The 23,060-nt window shown below is 54.3% G+C and overlaps 3 protein-coding genes across 3 annotated transcripts in view; 1 reads left to right on the forward strand and 2 right to left on the reverse strand.

Annotated features, from left to right (window-relative positions):
* The first annotated feature begins 4,465 nt into the window (after positions 1-4,465).
* On the forward strand, positions 4,466-9,385 carry Ubald2 (UBA like domain containing 2). Its single transcript, XM_004630127.2, has 3 exons — positions 4,466-4,827; positions 4,972-5,034; positions 8,288-9,385. Exons 1-3 carry the CDS (start codon positions 4,708-4,710, stop codon positions 8,597-8,599), a joined length of 495 nt encoding a protein of 164 aa, XP_004630184.1. The 5' UTR covers positions 4,466-4,707; the 3' UTR covers positions 8,600-9,385.
* Positions 9,386-11,440: 2,055 nt separating this feature from the next.
* Positions 11,441-22,837, reverse strand: LOC101584003 (glutamine-rich protein 2). Its single transcript, XM_023713972.1, has 16 exons — positions 21,782-22,837; positions 21,106-21,191; positions 20,562-20,656; positions 19,967-20,081; positions 18,516-18,770; positions 17,240-17,362; positions 17,077-17,151; positions 16,728-16,892; positions 16,500-16,621; positions 15,967-16,032; positions 15,714-15,815; positions 14,718-14,918; positions 14,287-14,506; positions 13,843-13,930; positions 13,009-13,131; positions 11,441-12,056 (listed from the first exon to the last, which is right to left on the reverse strand). Exons 1-16 carry the CDS (start codon positions 22,746-22,748, stop codon positions 11,932-11,934), a joined length of 2,928 nt encoding a protein of 975 aa, XP_023569740.1. The 5' UTR covers positions 22,749-22,837; the 3' UTR covers positions 11,441-11,931.
* A 27-nt stretch (positions 22,838-22,864) lies between these two features.
* LOC111816497 overlaps positions 22,865-23,060 on the reverse strand; it is a 35,236-nt gene continuing 35,040 nt past the window's right edge. The window contains exon 5 of the mRNA XM_023714129.1: positions 22,865-23,044. Coding sequence (XP_023569897.1) covers positions 22,865-23,044 — 180 coding nt within the window. The remainder of the gene's footprint in view (positions 23,045-23,060) is intronic.

The raw sequence follows: 23,060 nt of genomic DNA on the forward strand, positions 1-23,060 counted from the left end.
TAACTGCTGCTTCACTCCCACACGCGGTACACTCTGACCTTTGGGAAACTGCTCCTAGTCCCTGACCCTCAGCTGCCTGCCCTGTGAATTGGGGTGCTTGCTGGTTGGGAGGATGGACGCAAGTTAGCAGACAGGAAACCCTCCCGAGGTGCCTGGGACACAGGAAGTGCTTGGTAGCAGCAGCTGCGTGTTAGGGTCCAGGGACTGTGCCTGCTTCCCATTGGCCCCGTGACTTTCGTTCCCAGTTCCCTTGTTATCTGGGTGCCGGGAACTACTGGCTAAGATTGTTTCTCATCTCAGTTGCTGTATCATTGCTGGTTCCGTAGCCACGACCACTGATGTGAAGAGGATTTTGTTCTTTCCAAGGCTGCTACTGTGTCTTATTTGTTATTAATAGACATGTTTTTATTGCTGTTTTACCTGCTGCGCATTGTCCTCTCAGATTAAAATAATAACACCTTCAGTTAATAATACCTTGTACTCAGAGAGCTGCTTTCATCCTGGCAGCTCAAAGCTCCCTGCAAACATGACCTCATTCGTTTTCCCTGCTTGCTGGGTGGGGGGTAGGGAGGGGACGACGGACTCCTGCGTAGGCCCTTGAACTCATTCATCTTCAGTCCGATTCTCAGGAGCCGGATTATTGATTAGGCGTGTCCACCTCTCAGGACGCGGATCGCAGGCGGAGCGCTGAAGCCCTCCCATCCTCTTCCTGGGCTGACTGCATGCTTTATGCACACAGAAGATAATCAGAACCCTGGGCCCGCTAGCTTAGAGGCACGAGTGCTGGGCTGGGCCAGGCACCTACAACTGTGTCCTGCAAATGGTAAACTTTAAATAAAACCTGAGGATAAGTCACCTCATTGCCCAGGAAATAACAGGTTTGGCAACTGGGGGCCCCTGCCTTCCTTGAGCACTCAGTGAAGACCAGGGGCTGTGGGGTATATTCCTCAACAGCCAGAACTGGCTCTACCTAATTAGGCCCTACTACTCAAGGCCTGGGCGCGTGTGAAAACCTGTCACCCCTTGTTGGCGGTACTTCCTTGTTCTGGGGCTGCTTGGAGCTGGAGCTACCTGGTGCTGTAAGCTACTGGCTGGTTGCTTTACTTTTCACCTTGCAATCAAGTGCTGGAACCCCACGGTTGGCCCTCTGACCTGGAGTTTTGCATCCTCCCTGGATTCAATCAACCTTGGATCGAAAAAATTCAGGAAAGAAATGTGTCTGCACTGAGCAGACTTTTTCAGTTGTCATTACTTCCTGAACAATACAATATAACTACTGTTTACACAGCATTTATAGTGTTGTATTAAAAATAGCCTACAGTTGATTTAAAGTATATGGGAGAATGTGGGTAGGTTCTATGCAAATACTGCACCATGTTATGTAAGCGCTTTGAATGCTCACAGAGTTTGGCATCTTTGTGGGGTCATGGAACAAATTTCCTGTGGACACTGGGGAGCAACTATGATACAACCTTCAGCCACACTCATGAGCTCAGTCCACGAACACTTCGGGGTGTCAGAGGGGCAGCTCCAGGACTCTGACCCCTTCAAAGTAAACCGGAAGGCAAACTAAATGCATTAGCTCACTTCAGGGCCCAAGGCCGTTTCTCCCCTCCCCGCCCCTCTCCTCTCTCCTTTCAGTGCTGATATCTGAACCCAGGGTTTCCCACTGAGCTACATCCCCAGCCCTTTTTCTTTTTTGTTCTTTTTTTCTTTGAGACAAGATCTCACCAAATCGCTAAATTGCCCAGGCTGGGATCCAACTTGGCTCCCCCTGCTTCAGCCTCCCAGATTACTGGGGTTACAGGAATGTGCCAGTGTGCCCGGTTGGCCGAGGGCAAGTGCTCTGCCACTGAGCTAAACTCCTAGCTGTGTTTTCTGTCAGTATGTAAGCTTTGGTTGTGCCAGATGTAGTGGAACATGGCCAGGGACTTGTTCCTGGACTCCTCACTCTGCCATGCCAAAGTTCTCCAACGCTCAAGCCTCTAATATAAAATGGTGCATGCTTTTCATGTTCTTCTTTCGTTGTTGGTGGTGGGATTTTGAGACAGGGTTTCACTAGGTAGAGGAGGCTAGCCTTGAACTCATATATGTAGCACAAGCTAGCCTCAAACTCATTGATCCTCCTGCCTCAGTCTCCTGACTGCTGGGATTACAGGCACCCTTGGGATGCCCATGTACTTTAGTTTCTAGACTACTTATAGTACCTAATACAGGGCCAGAGATATAGCTTAGCATCACAGTGCCTGCCTGACAGGTGCAAGGCCCTGAGTTCAATTCCTAATTAAAAAAAATACCTACAACAATGTAAATAGCATACATACTATATAATTTAGGGAATAACACTTAAAAAAAAAAAAAAAAGTCTGGTCAGGCTTGGTGACCCAGGCCTGTCACCACAGCACTTAGGAGGCTGAGGCAAGAATATTCAAGGCCAGCTTGTTCTACACAGTGAGCTCAAGGTCAGTCTGAACTGCATAGTAAGGCCTTGCCTCAAAAAAGGAACAAAAGTCTGCCTGCTCAGAACAGGTACAAAGCTTTTTTGTTTCGTTTGTGCTGAGATCAAATGCAGGGTCTTACCCATAACATACTCCATTAGCTACCCCTAGGCTACAGTTTTTATTATTATTTTTTTAATTTTATTTATTTATTTATTTGTGTGTGTGTGTGTGTGTGTGTGTGGCCAGCTCAGCCCACCAGGGGGCGGGGCTGGCTGGCATGTGGTGCTGGGGGATTGAACCGCAGTCCCTGTGCTTTGCTAAGCTTGTTCTAAGTAGGTGCTTTAGACCACTGAGTCATGTCACCAGCCCCTAGGCTACAGTTTTTAGAAAAGAAATGTTTATAAGACCTGTAGTTGGGGGAAAAAAAAAAAAAAAAAAACTAGTTGAATGCACGAGACACAAAGATCAAACTGTATTTACCTTCCTAACTCTACTTCCCTAAATTTATTTAAATTTCTGTCCTTGCTCTACCTTAATCCTCCTAAAGGCCAAACACAACCTTGAAGGCCAGAACCTACTCTAAGAGGTGAAAACTGACACATATATGTAAATTAGGGTTTTGAAAATCTAGAACTACCTGGCAAGGTGGCCTGTGCCTAGACTATTGGGTATTCCAGATGTTGAGGGAGTAGGATTGCTGGGACCAGGAGTGCAAGACTGGCCTGAGTAATACAGCAAGACCTCAACTCTAAAATTAAGTAAGTAAATAAATAAAGGGCTAGGGTTGAAAAAGTACCTGTGTAGAAACAATCTTTTTTTTTTTTTTTAAGACAGAATCTCCTTATGTAGGCTGGCCTTGAACTGCTAGCAATTCTTCTGCCTAAACTTCGTGAGTGCTGGTATTGCAGCCCTGTATCACCACCACTCCCAGCCCACACTATTTTTAAAAAGATGGTATAACTTGAAGCTTCGCTTAGGCCAATCAATTTAAAAGAAAAATAAATTCATCTTAGAAATTAGTCACTTAAGAAAGTGACTTTTGTCCTTGCCATTGTACTTATGGTACATTAATACTGGTTTGCATTCTCACACAGCAAGAGCTTCCTCTGTCCTTGGGGTGGGTGCTTAGTGATTAAAAGGGAACAGGAAGGGGATGGGAAATGTTCTGTTTTTTTTGTTTCTGCGGTACTGGGGAGTGAACACAGGGCCTTCACATAGAGCTACATCTTCAGCCCTTTTTAAATTTGTAATTTTTGAGACTGGAAATTCAGTCTTTCTCTACTTATAAGGTCTTGCTAAATCTCTAAATTTCTCAGGCTGAGCACAAACTTGGGATCCTCCTGCCACAGCCTCCTGGAGTGCTGGCATTACCAGTGTACACCATGGAAGAACGCTGCTCATTTTTTGGAAGTCTTTCAAGCTGTAGCGGAAGAGACGCCGCTCACTTATCGGTCCGTGATACTGTTTTTACCACTTTTTTTTTTTTTTTTTTTTTGCGGTGGTGATTGAACCCAGGCCCTCCTGCTGTGTACTATAGCTCACTAATTAAAAACAAAACAAAACAAAAAAAAACACTGCTTGAAAGTTATTTTTAAAATTAAATACTTTTAGACTCAAGCAGCTGCAAAGGTTCTGTGTTTTCTATTTTGATCATTCTGTTTCTCAAGATGACCACATCTTTCAGAGGAAATGAGTCAAAGCCACTCTGTCTTGCTTTTCCAGCTGAGCATGTTCAGTTTCAATGAAGTAATGAATGAATTTCTCCGCACCACCCCCCAGGCCTACAACAGCAAACAGAGAGGCCTCGACCAATCAGGAGGCAGTCCCGGTTTTCAAGTTGAGTTCAAACAGAGACACAGAAGGCCAATCAGCGCACGTGGCCCCACCCCCAACTCTCGGCTTCAGCCAATCATGAGCCTTAACAAGCCAAAACACAGCTGCCAGCCAATGTGAGAGCGCCCCACTGAGTTGAGCTCCGCCAATGGGCGCGGCCCGGTGAAAAGAGAAACAGTGCGGCCCCGGGGCCGGCCGCAGGATTCGAATCGAACGTCGGTGCAGGAACCGGGCTGTAGCGGAGCTGCGCGAGGGCCAATCAGCAGCGGCGGCACACGGCCCCGGAACGTTGGGACACCCCGGCCCCGCCCCGCGCTGTTGTTTGTGGTGTCGGCTGGCGGGGCGGCGGGATCAGAACCACAACATTCGCCGGGCGGCGGAGGCCGAGCCCCGGATCCCCGCGGCCGGCGCTGCGGGGGCCTCGCGTTGCGCCATGTCGGTGAACACGGATGAACTGCGGCACCAGGTTATGATCAACCAGTTCGTGTTGGCCGCGGGCTGCGCGGCCGACCAGGCGAAGCAGCTGCTGCAGGCGGCGCACTGGCAGTTCGAGGTGCGCGTGGGCCTGAGATCTGGGGAACCTGGGGGGCCTGGGTGGGGACCTCTACCTGTGTCGGCCCGGGTCGCGGAGTCCGGTGCGGGGCTTCTTGTACCTTTAGCCCGGCGCTGACGCCGCTCCGCCCGCGTTTGTCCGCAGACCGCCCTGAGCACGTTTTTCCAAGAAACCAACATTCCCAACAGTCACCACCACCACCAGATGGTAAGTGTCGCCAGGAGGGCGAGGACGGGACCTCAAGCCCCTTGCTTCGCGCCCCTCTACGGGCATCGGGGAGCGGGCCTTCCCCCTCACCCCCCGGCAGCCAGACCTCCGGAGCCTGGCCCACCGATAGACCATGGGGTGGGGGACGACAAGAGCCGGGCCGGGCCGCTGTCACCCCCGGCGGTGACAGCCATGTTGCCGGGGAGCGCCGCGCCGCGAATGTAAACAAAGAGCCAAAATGTCTTCCAGGAAAGAGCGCTCCTGGGCCGGCGCCGGCTCGTCCAACTTCGGGACCCGCCTCTCGGTGGCTGGGTCTGGGTCGGTGGCCTCGGCCTCCCCCCTTTCTGCTTCTCTCTTGGGGGTGGAGGAGGGGCCCAGGAGTTGGGGGTCGGGGTTTGGGTGGGAGAGATGGCTGCAGGACAAACGGGACGAGAAGGGAGCTCGGAGGGTAACCAGACCTCGGGGGAGCCCAAACGAAGACCCCAAGGAAGGGGACTGAGACTTGGGGCATCCGTGTTGGTGGGGAGCCCCTCTGTTGCAGTTAGCTGTCCTAGTGCGGCCCCTCCCCCTCCACACACGCACCCTGCACTGCAGGAAGCAGGGAAAGGATAAATCCACCCTGGCTCAGGAAGCTGGCTGTACTCACAAAAGTATGCGGGCCCTTTTAAAGCCCAGAGGACCAGACCCTGTACCGGGAGGACGTAGAGATTTTGACCCAAGATAAGGCCAAGAATTTGCATTTAATCTCTGTTAAGAGATGCACAGTCCTGGGAACTGAAGTGGCTCAGGGCTGGATTTGTTCTCTTCTCTTTCCACCCAGGCTCCAGGCTGAAGCCTTTGCCCTCCTGGCCAGGGGGTTACCCTTGGCTTTCTTGAGGCCCAAGACAAGACTTCTCCACCCCAAGCCCTAGTTACCTATTAGCCCCAGTGGGATGGGAGGGGCTGAGCTCTGTAGGGATTATAAAACATCATTCCTAAGGGGGTTGCTCTGGCTTCCAGAGTGCATTTTTGGCATTTTTAACGCCTGGGTGTCTCTGCTGTGGCCCCACGTGGCTCTTCTGCTGTCTTGTCCTGGGCTCCCTGGTCCCACCTACTCACAGAGGGCAGGTAGAAATAGGTTTGCCTTGACTTTTTAGACTACCCTTTCTTTTAGGATGGCTCCTGTACCCGTATGAATCCAGTGAGAATGTCCTTTAGCTTATAAAAGAATAATGGTGCTGGCAGCAGGGTGGAGGTAGTTGAGGCCTCTTAGCAAGCCCAGGAAGGGTTCGCCTCCAAGGGACACCACTTCAGCATCCAACCATGGGATTTTGTGGCTCCCAGAGTGTGGGAGCCCAGTGCCCTTATCCCAGTGTGGAGGTATCTCCCTGCTGGCTGCCAGCACAGCCACACTGAGGGGCCAGGAACAGGGACTTACAGGAAGAGCCAGGACTGGCGTTCTGTTTGGTTCTTCTTTCCCAGTCTACAAATCCCATTGGGGGGATTGAAATCCCCCTTGAAAGTTTCCCTCAGGGTCGGAGGCAGGTTTTATAACAGACATTACAATCAGCTAACTACTATTGACTGGGTGCTTCATTAAGAGTGGTGTCCCTGCTCCTAGAGTTGGCAGTTTTCTTGGGACAAAATAAAGAAAAAAAATTAAATAAAAAACCACTGGAGTTGAGTCACCACAAAATGGCAGTGTCAGAAGTAACTGATAAATGGTTGTCCTGTAGACTGCTTTTGATTCTCTGCGGTTGAAGGAGGCGTCCCAGGTGATTAGGAAGGGTCCCGAGTGGGATCTGCAGGGGCCGAGAGAGGGGCAGTGCAGGGGTTGCAGCACAAGGAGGGTGCTGTGGAGAATCTGGTCCAAAGCCCTGGTTTTACCGAAGCAGAGAAGAGTTCCAGAGAGGTTCGAGAGCTTGCCCAGGCTTACCCAGGCAGGCGGGCACAGGCCCTGTCAGCCAGCAGGCTGGAGGCTGTTGGAGGAGGAGGAGGAGGCCACGCTGGCTTGGTGAACTGGGGAAGTCAGTCACGATGCTGTGAAGCAACTGGCCGTCACCCCCCCCCCCCCCCATTCATTGTTTCCTGCTGCTCAGAAGTCAGCCCTGTCAGGGGGCAGGCAGTGAGAGGAGGAGGGAAATGTCTGGGTGGGGCCAGGCCTCTTGAGTCCTTTGGCCTCCTCTGCGGGCCCCTGGGAAGACAATGGTCAGAGATCCCTAGGAATTGATGTGGCCTGGGCCTCAGTGATCCAAGTGAGGTGGGGGTCTCCTTCTCCAGAGAGCTCTCCTTCAAGGTCAAGTCCTAGTCTTGCCCACCCCAGCCCTTTGCCTGGGGGAGGGGCCCAAGTTGCTAAAATTAGGAGAAATTCAAAGAAGGGCTGCCATGGCTTCCTGGGAGAGGAAGCAGCAGCTTTGTGGTGGGAACTAGCTTGTGTGGATCTTGTTCTCTGGGCTGCCTGTACCCTGCCCCTCGTGTGGGGCCCCCTTGGGCCGAGGGAGAAGAGGCTGTGGTTGGTTGGTTTGGGCTGAGAGCTGTTTGCCTGTGGGGACAAGGGCAGGCCGAAGCCTGGGCTAGAGGCTCCAGACAGGGAGCAGAAATCCTGGATGCCAGGTCCGGAGCTGCCCTCGACTCAGTGCATGCAGAGTGGGGCCTGGAAATAGGTTAAGAGCTTGGGCCTGTAGACATAAGCGCCTGGGAATTCAGGCTTCTCTGCTTTTATTCTGCTCTTGGTGCGGTTTTCAGTCATGACAGCCTGTGAGCCTCAGTTTCCTCATCTGTAATATGGAAGGAGTACTATCGGCCTCCTTTGGAAAAGGTGGTGGAGGCAAGAGCTTGAGGCCTGGTGGCTGTGATGACCGAAACGCCAAGGAAGAGCAGCTTTTCCTTGGCTGTGCGGGACGGAACACCCTCTGAACACTGTCTGGCCCACACCCTGGTGACATCAGGACAGATGACCCAGCTAGGTTCCTCAGTCGGGGGCGGGGGGGGGCACTGGTAGTGGTGTCCTGGGCTACTTTTTTTGTCTTTTCATGTTAGTGTGATGCCTTGGCTTTAAGTTGGAACTAACCATTCTGATGCTCCTTGGCATCATTTCCTAGCATTTTGTCATACTTTTTTGGCTTTAGTGGAGTTTAACCTGATTTTTTGTTTTTAAATTGTGAATGTGAGGGATGGGTCTGTCCTAGTGAAGCCTCTGTGGGTTGAAAAATTAATAGTGAGGCCCCAGCGCCCTGGCAGGCAGCCTCCCCATGCCTGTGTTCTCTCCCTGCAGATGTGTACGCCCAGCAACACACCTGCCACACCGCCCAACTTCCCTGACGCGCTGGCCATGTTCTCCAAGCTTCGCACTTCCGAGGGTCTACAGAGCAACAACAGCCCCATGTCGGCCACGGCCTGCTCCCCCCCTGCAAACTTCAGCCCCTTCTGGGCCTCCTCCCCACCCAGCCACCAGGCGCCCTGGATGCCGCCCTCCTCCCCTACCTCCTTCCATCGCCTCCACTGCCCACAGCCCACGTGGCCCCCCGGAGCACAGCAGGGAGGCACCCAGCAGAAAGCCATGGCGGCTGTGGATGGCCAGAGATGAGACTGGATGCTGCTGGGCCCTGGGCTGGAGCAAGGGGGGCAGTCCAGGGTTGTGGGGACACAGGAGGGCCAGGGAGGGGGGAGCAGGGGAGGGCGAGGGGTTTCCTGAAGATCGCACTGGAAGATTTTATAAAAAGAATTTTTGTGGGTGGGTGGGGGCAGTAAACTTCGTGGGCCACTTGGGTCCCTCGGGAGTTATTCTTTGGGCAAGTTTTTTTCTCTTTTAATATATAACTATAATATATACGGATATATAAATATAATTAATGTATGTGAGAGTGGGGCTGCATACTTGGGGTGCTGGGGGCAGAGGAGAAGGGCCCAAAGAATCCCTTGAAGTCACATCTGCAAACAGGACAGCCAGCCCCTTGTTCCTGCCTGGGGCTGCTGCTTAGGGCTGCAGGAAGGGTTCCACAAGACCCTTTATGGCATCATTGGGCTGTCCCAGCCCTGTCGCTGCTGTGCCCAGAATTCTTCTCTACTCCTCTTTGCTGCCCTTCATTGCTGTTTTTGTCCCCTGGTGGCTTTGTAGCTGCTATCGCCCCTGTCTCTAGCCGGGTGCGCATGGTTCATAGGACTGAAGAACTGCCTTGAGTGAGGTCAGACTTTGTCCAGTGGGGGACCCGAGTGTCCTGTCCCACAGGCACCCAGCCTCTCCCTTTGTGTCCAGGTTCAGAGGAAACAGACCCTGAAGAGTTTGCCCTTGGGTCACGTTCCTAAATCGGAATCTCATCTCGCCAGGGTGAAATTTTAATTTAAAAACTTAAAAAGAGACTTTTCTAACTTCCCTGGTTTGCAGTGCCTTTATTTACCTCGGTAGGGAAAGCTGAGTTTGGGAAAGCGTCAGGGTGGTCTGGATATGCTGTGGTTGGGGAAGAGGAGGAGACCCTATTGCCCCTTGGCTGAGCTGGATGTTTTTGGTGAGGGGTGGCTGCACCTCGGGGTGTGGTATACTAGGTGGGGCAAGGTGCAGCCCGACTTGGTTGCTATTACAATACCTCTTGCCTTGGTGACCCTCAGCCTTGCAAGTTGTCTCCTTTGGCCATGGGCCAGCTGCCGCTTCTGTCTGGTGACCTCCCACTGGCTGCAGCCCACAGGCCTCCAAGCATCTCCCAGCTTGCCCATCTCTACTGTTCTGACCCTCAGCTTTCCTCCGGCAGGTGTATTGCTGCCTTTGGTGTGGCTGTGACTCGAAGGTCAGCCACGGTGGCCGACTGGCCACATGGTGGGAGCTTCTGGGGCCCCTCGCTGCCTCCACTCAGGGCAGCCCTTTATGTTCCTGTCATCTTGCCTCCCACTTCTGGGGTCTGAGAGGGACCAAATGCTTTGGGGACACAGACATGGGCTAGAGGAGAGCCCCAAAGTGATGTGAAACTAAAGGAGCCCAGTGGGTGGTCACCCTAGCTTGTTTCTGAGCCTTCTCAACCATCTCACCCTTGCTGGGGCACCCCCTCTTGCCAGAAGAGCAGAACTGAGGCCTAACTGCCCTGTCTCCTGCATGTGACACAGAGCTGTACTTGGAAGCTGGGTTTGCCCTTTCGGTTTTGTTTCCTGGTTGGAAACCCCTGAGGCTCCTCCCAGCCTCGCCTCTGCTGCTGCACACCTGTGCTTTCCCAAGCTGGCAGGGGAAGCCCCTGGCAGCCCTGTGGGCAGTCAGGCTGGGATGTCCCTGAGGGCTGCTGGGACCTGGGCTGGGGTCCACCCAGGTACAGGAGAGTGGGGACAGCCTGGCATAGAACGGTGTGGCTGCTGGTTCTTTTGTGGGCGTGGGGCAAGGCCTGGGTGAGAGGTGCTGGCCTGCCCTCCCTGCCAAGCCAGTGAATTTGGTCTCTAGGCCAGGAAAACTGAGCCGACCTTCTGACATTTCACTGCCACAGTGGAGTCTGAGTGAGAGAAACAGGAGCTGAGGTGGCTGTGGTTGGCCTGGCTCTGCCTCCTGCTTGCAGAGAAAAGGGCAGTATGCTAGGGGTACCTGTTGGGGACTTGATATCCAAGTGGCTCCTCTAGTCCAGGCTGCATGCATGAGTACAGTCTATAGGTGCAGATTGGGGTGCTCCCTTAGGGGAAACACCCAGCTCTTCGCACCCCCTAGCCAGGCCAACTTTCACCCACACTAAACTAAGGGTGAGAAACCTATTTCTGGGCTGTTTCCTGCCACTCTTTCCTGTATGATTCTGTCACCTCTCTTCTCACACTCCCCAGTGAGACTCTTGTTCAAGACATCCCTTTCCCATGTGAAGGGGGGTGATGGGAACTGGGGGTGGGGGCAGCCCCTTCTTTCACTCTGGGTACCCTGTATCCTCTGAGACAGGAACATGTTGATGATTTTCAGGACTTCCTGGGCCCAGGTGGGGACAGCTCTCCTTGCTTGAGGTACTCCTAGAATATGGCCACGGGCATATCCTTGGGGGGCTTGTCCTTTGCAGTTTGTCACCCCATCTTAGGCTCAGTTCCACCTTATTCCTCTGTCCCTCAACTTGCTAGACCTGGAGCACAAAGGACTTTGGGCCAGCAGGGAGTTCTGCCCTCAGGTTTGGGGCTGGTGTGGAGGTGAGCAGGACTGGGGCTGGCCTTGCACAGAAATGAGTCCTACCCCTTGGAGCCCATTCCCTGTCTTCCTAGTCATTGGCAAAGTTGCCTGGGCTCTGAGCCCCTCTGCCAGGGTCCTGGGGGCTCCGGTGGCACGGCATGGCAAGAGGAATCCTTCCCAGTGGTTACAGGTTTTGACTTCTGACTGGTGGCACTGGAGTCTGAGACAGCACGCAGTGCTACCTTCATCGCCACGGTAACAGCAGGTCCAGGACCTCATGGGTCCCAGCCTATCCAGTGTCCTTGGCCAGCTCCCCAAAATCCAACATCCTTGGAGAATCACTTAATCTGTTGACCCTGTGGGACAGGAGATCTTTCAGACTTCAGACCTGCTCTGAGCACAGCTGGGAATCCCTGTATACCATCCTCTTCCAGGATCTTCCTGAGGCAGGACCAGAAAGGAATCTCAAGCCAGGTGTGGTGGCCCTTGCCTGTCATTCCAGTACTTTGGGAGATTGAGGCAGGAGGGTTAAGTTTGAAACCCAGCCTGGGCAACTTAGTGACTTAGCAAGACCTTGCTTCAAAATTTAAAATAACTGTTGTAATAATAAAGGGACAGCAGGCAGTGCTACCTTCATTGGTAGGTAGCTCAGTGCAAAGGTGTTTGGTTCAATCCTCAGTACTAAAAAGACTAAAAATAGAGCCAGAAAGCCCAACACTACCTCCTTCCCAGACTTTATTTATAGCTCTGTTCATTGAGCTGTGCTGGACCTTGGCCCCCTGGTCGGCTCCTCCAGCCCCTCCTCAGAAGGCAGAGCTGTGTTCATCTCCAGCCCCCGGGGCCCGCCCTGCAGGTCGAGGCTGGGTGGGTGGGCCATATCCGACGCCCTCTGAGGACACAGGTCTGTCTTTGTGTTGCTTTGAAGAAGCTGTGGGACAGGAAGTCCAGGTTACTCCTCTGCTCGGATGCCCTTAGGACCCGGAGCCCAGGGGCATGGGAGCGGCCCCTCAGCCAGGCTGATGGACTGGGGTGCACAAGTGTGTATACGAGTGCCCCAGCACCCAGGACTTTATCCTTGTGAGGGACAAATGAGTAAATGCACCTTCCCGGGAGCCAGGAGCCTGTGCTTTGGTGCTGCCTCTCCTGCCAATACATGGGGACTGTTTAGGCAGCACTGGTGCAAAGGCTTTCTAAGACTTCCAGCCTCCTCTCCCCTGCTTCTGTGTTTTATGTGCTCTTGGAGTAACGTTCTGCGGATAGCCCTGCCTACCCCCAGACACTGAAATCTCTCCAAGCCCATTCCCCTTGGTTACCAGCTTAGGCTCTGAGGCCACTTTGGCTTTGAATTGCAGCCAGCTCTGCCACTTCGTAGCTGTGTGACCTTGTGGGGGTACCTCAGCTTTTCTGCTTTGGTTTTCTCAGCTGTAACTAGGGATAACAATGGTCCTTATCTCTTGACGTGGAGAGGATTAAAGCAGGTTTATCCACGTGAAGTTCTTAACCAATGCCTGGCCAGTGAGAAGCCCTCAGTGAAGGCAAGGCATGATTGCTGCCTGACCACCTGCTGTGTCTTCCTCTCCCCTCCTCAGCTGCGGGCTCTCACTGGATGTGGGTACAAGGATGTCAGAGCACAGAGGGTCTGGGCGCTTAACCAGGGGGGGCCAGGGGACCTATCCCTTGTGTGAAGTGGATCAGCAGCAGTAGCCACTGCACAGACCTGACACTCAGTAGCTGGATTTTTTCCCTCTTACCTCTAGGCCCATGCTCTGGCTCCAAAGGCCTAAGTCATCATGGGCTCAAAAGAGGACCATGGGGCAAGAAGGGGAGGCCCGGTGCAGAGCCCAGGCTGCATAGAGGGCCACTCCACTGAAGGAAGCTACCTGAGGCACTTGCAGCCGATGTCTGAGCACTTTGAGGCCGAGAGGGCAGCTGGCTGGTGTTGCTGAGGGGCTGCTGCCTGTGCCCATGGGGCCGAGACTGCTTGGGCTTGTGTTTCATTATTTCTGAGGCAGGAAGGAGAACAGGGACAGTTATGAGACTCCAAGGAGCACTCCAAGGGGACCCACAGGGGTAGGCAGAGTGAGGCAGGGCTGCTGGCCTGAATTTGTAGGTGTGCCCGTCAGAGCCCTTAGTTCATGCCCTTAGTTCATTCCCACATCTACCCACTGTCCCCATCTGCCATCTTCCATCCACCTGCTTGCTCAGGTGTTCTCTAGGACTGCACAGCTGGAAGCTGGGTGCTGTGTGACCTCTGACCCCAGCTTTTCCAGCCCACGATGGGGGGCAGCAGTGAAGCTGCATGCGAGGCTGTGAGGTAGCAGCTGGCAGGCTTCAGGAATTTGTGGGGACCTGGGAGTAGGCATTTGGGGCGCAGGAGATCAAGGGCTGGGGCTCAGGAGGTGGCATTTTGCTGAGCTTTAAAGAAGGGATTGGTAGAGCATGGCTGAGCTGCTGCTGGGAGCCAAGGCCAAGGTGGGAACGCCTGGCAGCAGTGGCTTGTGGGTGAAGGCTGGCAGCCAAAGATGGGGCTGCCCCGGGCCAAGTGATTGGCTGAGGCAGCACAGCTATCTTGCCCTGAGAATGCTTAAGAACTGGGGGCTTCTGGAGATGTGTGAACACTTCAGGGCAGGGAACAGAAGGAAGGGCCAGAGGAAATGGGTGTCCCTTGGAACTCACAGGATTCTGCAGAGCCTCTGGGCTACCTGGATACTCACTCTCTTTGGTCAGGATGCCTGGAAGTCTTGTATCCATCCGTCCCTTGTAAATACGGCCATCCAGGCCCAGGATATCCACCTCGTCATGCTGTAGAGGGGGAACGCATGTCCATTACCACTGCAGCGTTCGGTGCCTCCCCTCTGGTCTTGCCTCCAGGAAGGCCCCGGGGTGCAGAGGACAGTGCTCAGAACCCTCCTCCCTGGCCACCCTGGGTTGCACCAACGTGAAAGGCATATGCAGTTTGGAGTGCTCGTGGTAGGAGGCTGTATGCCTTCTGGGCAGGTGGCTGGGACTTCATTCTTCTCAAGAAAGGGTAAGGGTCTGGGACTTGAAACTGGGGAAGGCTGAGAAACTGCATAAGGCAGAGGGCTGGATACAGTGACTTCTGGTGGTTTTCCCAGACTGAGTTGGAATCTGGGGCATGTCAGGGCTTCTTCCCTGACCTTCATGGCAAACTGGATCTCTTCGGGGGCATACAGGCCCTGGGGCAGGTGCTGCAGGCGGCTGCGGCGGCGGTAGGGGTAGGTGAGAGTGTGGCTGCCTCCGCAGTGCCTGGACATGGTTGAGTAGGTGTAATCTGAAGAATCAGGCACCCTGGGATGCAGACAGCATGGGGTCATCCAGGCAGAAGTGGGTGACCAGGAATTGGCATAAACAGGGGACCTGGGGATGTGTGGGTGAACAGAGCAGCCTCATGGCTGCCACGTTGAGGACCACACACACACACACACACACACACACTCACGTGCATGCAGGCACCGTGTACATGTACACATATATACGGATGAGGCACCCGCTCACATGGCTGTGGGTGGGCATGTGGGAACCATGCTCAGGCAGCAGGGGCCCGCACGCCCCAGACCCTGTCCCTTACCGTTTGTAGCAGGGAGAACTGAGGCAGTGGGCCTGCAGCAGCTCACGGATCATCTGGCTGCTGGCCTTCACCGAGCCTCCGAAGTGAATCTGCACCTTTTCAATGTCCAGCAGCATCTTGGAGTGCATGGTGCGCAGGCGGCCCACGCTCCGCTCCACTGCTGACTGCTCACCCCGAGGGAAGGTGCTACCCAGCTTAAGGCTGTGGGTGCAGGGAGCAGAAAGGAAGGCCAGGGTCAGACAGAAGCCGAGGCACTCCACTTCCTCTCCTGGTGTAAGTGCTCCTTCTGGCTCCGGGCCCTCAGTCTTGGGACCCAGTGTGAGTAAAGCCAGCATGGGGAAGGTTAGAAGTCCTGGGCTGCAAGCTTAGGACTGGGGTCGCTGGGCAGCTCAGCACCAGGGCAAGAGTCCTTCCCAAGACACCCCTGATGGGCCAGACTTGCCAAGGAAGGTTTCTGAGGAGCCGAAGTGCAGGTAAGTCAAAGGGGGGTGAACACAGCTCCTCTGGCTACTGCAGGGGGTGGAGGTTCATGTCATCACACACCTGGCCCCATGCATTTGGGACCCCCAGGGTTCAAAGAGCCACCCTCTACTTGAGCATGGCTTTGGAGGCTGAGGGGACCAGAAGAGGTTGCAATCCAGAAGGAGCCTGAGGTGTGTCACCCCCAAGCTCACACATGGAACCCACCTCCCCTTCCAGGCCCAAGGTTGCCAAGAGAGCTGAAAGATGCCAGAGGAGGTGAAGAGCCCAGAAACTCCCTCAGGCAGCTAGGACCCTTGGTATTGCCCCCCTGGGTGCAGCGGGGACCAAAAGGGTAGGTTGTCACTCAGATGACTCGATGCTGTCACCCTAGGAAGAGCTGGGGGCTAATTCAAAAGTCAGTGGCCCTGAGCCTAACTAGGAGGCCCCCTGCATGCCTCCTAGGGTGCCCCCCTGGGGGTCACCATGCTCCAGCCTCCTGCCCACAGCTCTGCCCAAGATGCCACTATCCCTTACTTGCGTCTCTGCTGGCGGACCTGCTCCAGCTCATATACTGTGTAGGGGCGGATGGAACGGTGCCCAGGCAGGGCTTGACCCACAGGGGTTATAGGGATGATTCTGGGCAGAGACACAGAGAAGGGGCGGGTCAGAATGGGAGGATTGCTGTCACCTAGTTCCATCCCACCCATGACCAAACCGGGAGAGATGAGGGAGGAAGAGGCCAAAGGGAGGCAGGTGGGGATGCAGCAGGCAGGGCACAGGATCTCACTGTCCAGTCAGAGGAGTCTCCAGAGGACGGTCACAGGAAAGGCAGTGGAAGTGAGCCAAGAGCTGCCTGCAGGGATGGATGCACCGAGGTGAGGGGCTGGAAGTGTGGGCCACCTGGGTGGCAGATCCCAGCTCTGTGTGCTAGGATCTCTCCGGCTCCTAGACCTGAGCTGGCCAGGGATCACAGGGTCCCAAAGGGGCCCTGTGTGGGCCTTGGGTGCCCCCTGCTGGCCAACAATGGAAACCCCGGGCCTCGAGCCCACTACAGTCGGGGTTCCCAGGAGCTGCTGCCCCACCCTGTCCCAAAGGCGCAGAGAACCTTCTGTTCCCTGCCTGTCATCTGAAGGGGCCTGATCTACCAATGTTCTTCCAGCTCTCACCTCTGCCTTCCAATTGCAGCACGGTTCAGCGCAGCACCAGCTATGCGCTGCCCGAACTGCTCTAGGGAGGCCCCAAGCTTCTTCCTCCCCTCCCAGTGCAGTGTGTTAGCCCCTCTCTGCACCCCTACCCCACCCCGGATCCTCTGCTCTTCACCTCCGCATGGCGGCAGCCTCATCTGCCTGGTAGAGGGGAGAGCGCTCTTTGAGCTGCTCCCGAAGCGACTTCCATCGATCCTCCAGCGCCTGTTTTACTGGGTCCAGCTCCAGGCGGTCCAGCTGGGGGAGGGGGGGAACAGGTAAGCGCCAAGCAGCAGGAGGGCTCATCATGGTCTGCAGTGGAGACCCGTGGTCCCACCCAGGCTGCAGCCTCTCCTCCTCTCACCTTCATGTCCATCTCTGCCAGCAGCTTGTCCAGCAACTTCTGCCAGTCCTGCTCCTGCCCACTCATCTTGGCCATGAGTTCCCGCATCATGTGGTTCAACTGCTCCGTGGTGGCATCAAACTGGACCCGGCTCACTTTGGATGCCAAGGCGCTCTTGTCGGCTTTCTGCCCGGAGAAGCGGTGGGAAGGCCCAGCTGAGAGAGAGCCATGGCAGGGCCCCATTCCCCCAGGTATCAGCCCCTGCAGCCGAGCAGGTTTCCAGGAGCCTACATCGTCCCCACCCCTGGCTTCCTACCCCCTCCTGGCCGACCAGACCTCCAGGAAAGAGCGACTCCCAGCTGCCACTCACCACATTAATCTCCATCTGCAAGTGCTCCCTGTTGGCCTTTTCCTTCTCCAGTTTCTCCAGGCCCTGGTACAGCACCTGGGGGCCAAGCAAGCAGTGAATGAAGCACCTGCTGCTGAGCAGCAAGGCAGGTGTGGGCTGAGGCTCAGCCCACCCCACAGCTCACATCAATGTCTTTCTGCTTCTGGCGATGGTCCTCAATGAGGTTGCTGGTGGTGATATTGAGCTTCTCGCAGTCGCCCTGCACCTGCAGGATGGCGCTCTGCACACGGCCCAGCAGCTCCTCGTCCTGCCAAGGAAGGGACAGGAAAGGAAGACACTGCGAGGTGGCCGAGGTGACCACTAGGTGGCCCTCTAATGAGCTGTTTCTTAAAAACACTACCCAGACCTCTGCCTCAGTGGCATTCACAGTTTCCCATTAATAGCTGTATATGCCAATAGGATGAGTCCCACAAAAGCTGGAAATTGGTTAAATGTGTGAGAGCAGCACTAGGCCTCGGTGCCTAATGCAGTCAAGCTACCTCAGTCCTGAGAGAAGCATTCTGACTGGTTAATGTGAGCTCTTAGTCACTAGGCAACCTTGTATCATGTGATACTAACTTTGCAAAGGTATAAATAAAGGCCCCTACTGTGGTGCTGGGAGTCGGTTCACCAACCAGGCAGAAGGGCCACCACCTGACCCAGCTCTTGTCTTCTTGTCTATCTTTTCCTCATTCCTGCCGCTGTTTCTCCCCGGGGTATAACAGATCCACACAGAGAGACCAGCAGATCCTTACACTCACGTCCTATGGCCTGGCCTCAAGGGGCCTGGGGGTGATCAGCAGAGGTGTGATGCATGCATGGCCCCTGAGAGTTGAGGTGTAGGCTATAATCTCCACCTTCTCTGAGCCAGCTCTGAATTCCTGAGTCCAGCAGGCAGGACCCAAGGACTGTGACTGTCCCCACCACCAGCAGCAAGCCTGCCCTCTAGAGGAAATCAGGGAGGGGTTGGGAAGACTAGTGTGGGCAGGTGAGTCCCTGTCTCCTGCAACTGTTCCTGAGTTCATGTGTCACATGGCGTCATTCCACCCAGCCACTAGGCCAGCTCTTCCTATAGTTTCCTGCTGCCCCAGCTGGTTCTGCTGCTTAACTCACTATGACTCTGTGGAAGGACTGGGGACTTTGCTTTGTTTTGTTCTTTTTTTGAGACAAGATCTTACTATGTAGTTCAGGCTGGCCTTGAACTCACTTTATAGCACAGGTTGGCCTTGAACTCCTAGCAATCCTCCTGCATCAGCCTCCCACCACGCCCAGCAAGGGGACTTTGGGATCTGGCTGCAGGACTCCACAATAACAAACTGACCCTCAAGACCGAACACCCCTCCCTAGGGAGTGCAGTCAGCTACCATCTTCCCTGGTGACAGTGTCTGGCTGCCACAGGAGAGAGGGGAGTACAGGCCCACCTGGCTCTGAAGCTTGGCCTTCTTAGAGGGCCGGGAGGCAGCCAGGTTGTTGACCATTTCCTGCAGCTGCTCGTAGCGTTGCACCATCGTGCTGACCTGGTGGCTCAGGTCCAAGCTGCAAGCAGGGCAGGTAGCCTCAGGGTGAATCTGGCCAGGTGCTATGTTGGTCAGGGACTTGTGTGGGGTCATACTCAGGGACAGCAGTGTGGAGGAGGAGGCCAGCATATTCTCGATGATCGTCCTGAGCTTGTCCAACTGTGAGCAGGAAAGATACAGGGGCAGGGTTGTGGGTGGGTCCGCGCCAGCCCATAATCGCTCACAGGCTCTGCTCCAGCTCTGGGGATGTGAACGGTGGACTCGCACACACTCTGTCCCATCAAGCATGTGCACAGCCAGCAATCTGGCAAAGGGATCTGGTAAACACGAACAGCACTTCAGGGGTCTCCTCGGACCCTGAGGGGAGCTGCTCAGCCTGGTCAGCCTGCTCTGCTCTGCATGCTGCAGTCCCACCATGCTGCCGCTTGTGACTGGCCCTGGTTGCTGATTCAGTAGTGACTATGTGGACTGGCCAAGGAGCTACTGCCTGGCTTGGAAAGAGGAGGGCGGACAGTTGCAACTACTCATCTTAGTACTGGGTGCAGATGCTGAAAACCTTGGCACAGCCACCCAGGGGCACATGTGTGAGACGGGCAGGCAGACTGAGGGAGGCTGGCAGAGAGGTGCAGAGAGGTGGAAGGGGATGATGAAAAGAGGGACACAAAGATGCACAAAACCAGGCTGTGAGAAGACGGAGGGAGGGCTATAGTCTGGAGGTTCAGTAATCCTCAGTACTGTAAAGGAAAGAAAGGAGAAAGGAAGGGAGGGAGAGAGGGAGGGTGGAAGGAAGGAAGGAAGAAAAAAAGGAAGGAAGGAAAGTAACTGATACTTGCTAAAACATGGCTGGACCTTCAAAACAGTACAAAGTAAAAGAAGCCAAATATGAAAGGCCACATACTGCAAGATTTCATCTCCATCAAATAAACGTCCAGCAGAAACAGAGGGAGATGAATGGTTGGCAGGGGCTAGGGCTGGCCCGTTTGTTGGGGAAGGGTTGGAGGGAGAGTGACCGCTAAGAGGTACTATCCTTCTTTCCATGGTGATGGGACATCTTAGAATTGAACCGTGGTGATGTTATACAATGTCATGGATGCACTGCAAATGCCTTCATTTTTAAAAGGCCTATGATATGGAAGTTATATAATGGAACAGGCTTGGTGGGAGGTGCCCAGGCCTCACCCCTGCCTAGGGAATACCCTTGCCCTTGCCCTAATGGTCTCAGAGCCAGCTTGGCATCTGGAGGGCCTGAGTTTTAGTTGCAGTCACCCCCTCCCCCAGCATACACCCATGGGGGCTGGTCTCTGAGAAGAAACAGGGTCAGCCCGCTGCCCACAGCCATCCCACAGGGTCCTCACCTGATCCTGTAGGAACAAGGAGGCCTCAGCCACCGAATTCTCCATGGCGGCCTTGCCCTGTTCTTGGCTGTCCCTCAGTTCAGCCAGCTCCTTCTCAATGTCAGTCACGGTGACTCTGTGATGTATAAGAGACTGCTTGGCTCCACTGGCCACCCAGAAAGCCACGCCTGGTGGAGCAGACCCGTGGCCATGGGGGTTCAGGACAAGGGTGGAGCTCAGCACCCCTGTCTTGGGAGTCCTAGGACCTGCTCCTATCCTGAGGACACCCAAGGTACCCAGGGTACACTGAGTGGACCCAGTATGCTGCCCTGAGGCTGGTAGACAGTGGAACAGGGCCCTGCACAGCCGGGGCTCAAGCAGGCAGCTTTGTCCATCTCGTACTAGGGACAGTGTGAGGAGTATCTCATTCCTCTCAGTCCTGGGGCTGAGCGGCTTTAGGAGAATGTCTACCAGTTCCCTGAGAGACATGGGCAACTTGAAGAGCAAATACGATGCAGGTCAAAGGCAGAGGTCAGCTCAGGGCACAAAGGAACTGAAGGCTACCACCCGGCCTGAGAGGATGTCACCATCTGGCAGCTGGGCAGGGTGGGGTCACCTGAGGAGGCCTAGCTGCAGGCCTAGCTGGCCAGTCTTCAGATCTTTCCCCGGGACCTCACCATCGCCCTCCAGGAGCCTTTGCATCTTGTCCAGCTGCAAGCCCAATGGAAGAAGAGGCTCAGGCAGGTCCAAGTCCCCACTCTTTGAATGCAGCCCTGTGGCCCAAAGGAGGCCCTCTCCCATTCTCTAACCCTTACCCAACCTTCCCTGACAAGAACCCAGGTTCTTCTGAACATCCAGCCACTGGTCTCACAGATGCATTGAGAATAACAAAGATCTAGCCCTCCAACCCCAGAAAGTCCCGCACTGGAGGCAACTGAACTGTCTACCAACAGCTTTGGGTGTCTGCTTTTAGATCTAGGAAGTGGACATGATGATGCTTCCTAACTGCATCTCCTAGGGCACATTTCCTAACTGGCAGATGGCAAAGACCCAATGAGATGGCAGTGTGTGGCACAAGGCACCATCATCTATCCACGCGTGAATGGACAAGGCTCTGCTTCACCCTGCATGGCACAGGGTGCTGGCCCTCCCTTACGTACTTTTGCCTTTTCCTGGCGAACTTCTTTGGTCAAGGTCTTTAAGGTCTTCATTTGTTCTTCCAGGTCAGGAGGTAAAATCTTCTTGACTATGGAAAATGGGGTGCCTTATGGTCAAAAGGGTTAGAGTCTGAGCAGGCTCCTAATCTCCATTTGCAGCCCACACCAATGAAGTGACCCCAGAGAGCAGCAGGAACTATGACCTCATCCTGCTCTTCCCAGTGACTGGGACAAGAGGGGAGCGGAACTGTCTCTGTCTTTTGCCCACGAAAACCCACCTGCTGCTCAGTATCTTAAGGGGTCTTGTGTCCCCCGATCATTTCTCCCATCACTAAAATCTGATTTATTCTCAGGACCTAGAGTTGTGATGGGTGAATGTTTCACTTCCCAGTGTTCTTTCTCCCAAAGTTCGTTCAACAGCTCCGTTCCTGGCAGTTGCTCTGACAAAGGTAAAAGAATCTGCTCTGTTCCTCTCTTGAGGCTCTGTCAAACCCACTGGTTTAGTTCCGCCTTGCCTACCTATTGATGTGGACCCTGATAGCTAAGTGGGAACCCAGAGGGTCTAAGAATGGACATGCTATTCTCAGGGACCCAGCAGGGTGCCCAGCACCCAAGGATGGAAAGGGATCCCACTAACAGAACACAGACAGCGCTCTCCTCCTCAGAGGGCAGTACTCACCCAACATTGTGAACAGGTACTGTATCTTCTCCAAGTCAGTTTGGCCAGATTTCTCCTCATCCAGATCCTTCATCCTTTCCTTTAGTTCCACATAGAGGCCAATGAGCTCTCCCATCAGACGGAATGTTTCCAGGGCCATGGGAAAGTTTGGAGCCAGTCTCTCTACTGACTCACGTCGCTCACTCTGGGCCCCACTCCTGGATTCACTTCCTTCTGATGAGACTTGGGGAAAGTTAAGGGAGTCTCGACTCCTGAAAGAGGTGATATCTTGGCCTGTGTCACTCTGAGCAGGAAAGGCAGGAGTTCTGTTTGGATCCAAAGCTATCTGGCGATGTGGATCCACACCCATGTAGCCTGGGCCACCATAGTCTGCATACACTGGGCCCAACTGGTGCCTGGCTGGATATACATGACCAGGCTGAACTGCACCTGGGTATAGCTGTCCTTGCTGATCGGCATCAGGCTCTGTACCTAATGATGCTGGGCTCTGCTGATCTATGCCAGGACGCATCAAAGCTTCTTGACGGGTTTCTGGTGGTACTAAACCCTGTGTGTCTGTATGTGGTGAGGACACTCGACCATACTGTTCTTGGCCAGGAGGTACCATACCGTGCTGATATGGGTGAGGTGCTCTCAAGCTCCTAGAATCTGCCTGGAACGTTGGAAAGCTACGCAACCCTGTGCTTTGTATTATCAAGTCTTTTTGGTCTGCACTGGGCTGCCTCAAACCGTGCTGATCCATTCCAGATTGCACCAAACCATGTGGATATGTACCAGGTTGAACCAAACCATAAGGAGAGATACCAGATTGGAATAAATTAGGCTGATAAGCACGAGCCAACACCAAACCAGGTGGATATACACCAGATTGCACCAAACCAGGAGGATATGTACCAGGCTGAACCAAGCCACGAGGATCTGTCCCAGGCTGTAATAAAACATGCTGACCAGTTCCAGGTTGCACCATACCAAATTGACCTGTGCCAGGTCGTGCCAAACCATGCCAGTCAACACCAGGTTGCACCAAACCACCCTGATCTGCACCAGGCTGCACCAAACCACCCTGATCAGTGCTAGGTTGTGTCAAATCACCCTGATCAGTGCCAGGTTGCACCAGGCTACGTTGATCTGTAGCAGGCTGTGGTGAACCATGCTGATCCATTCCAGGTTGTACCATGCTAAACTGGCCTGCGCCAGGTTGTGCCAAACCATACTGAAATGTACCAGGCTGCGCCAAACCACGTTGACTGGTGCCAGGTTGCACTAATACAGGTTGACC

This window comes from Octodon degus, unplaced genomic scaffold (assembly GCF_000260255.1).
Source record: "Octodon degus isolate 3935 unplaced genomic scaffold, OctDeg1.0 scaffold00033, whole genome shotgun sequence".
NCBI lineage: Eukaryota > Metazoa > Chordata > Mammalia > Rodentia > Octodontidae > Octodon > Octodon degus.

Excerpts from the sequence above, each read along its gene's own strand:
- Ubald2 (XM_004630127.2), top strand. The coding sequence starts at position 4,708 with ATGTCGGTGAACACGGATGAACTGCGGCACCAGGTTATGATCAACCAG. Across the intron at positions 4,828-4,971 it reads CGGCGCACTGGCAGTTCGAG|ACCGCCCTGAGCACGTTTTT; the intron begins GTGCGCGTGGGC and ends GTTTGTCCGCAG. Across the intron at positions 5,035-8,287 it reads GTCACCACCACCACCAGATG|ATGTGTACGCCCAGCAACAC; the intron begins GTAAGTGTCGCC and ends CTCTCCCTGCAG.
- LOC101584003 (XM_023713972.1), bottom strand. The coding sequence starts at position 22,748 with ATGGTGCAACCTGGAACTGGTCAGCATGTTTTATTACAGCCTGGGACA. Across the intron at positions 18,771-19,966 it reads CCTTGTTCCTACAGGATCAG|TTGGACAAGCTCAGGACGAT; the intron begins GTGAGGACCCTG and ends TCCTGCTCACAG. Across the intron at positions 12,057-13,008 it reads ATCGGCTGCAAGTGCCTCAG|CTTCTTCAAAGCAACACAAA; the intron begins GTAGCTTCCTTC and ends CCTGTCCCACAG.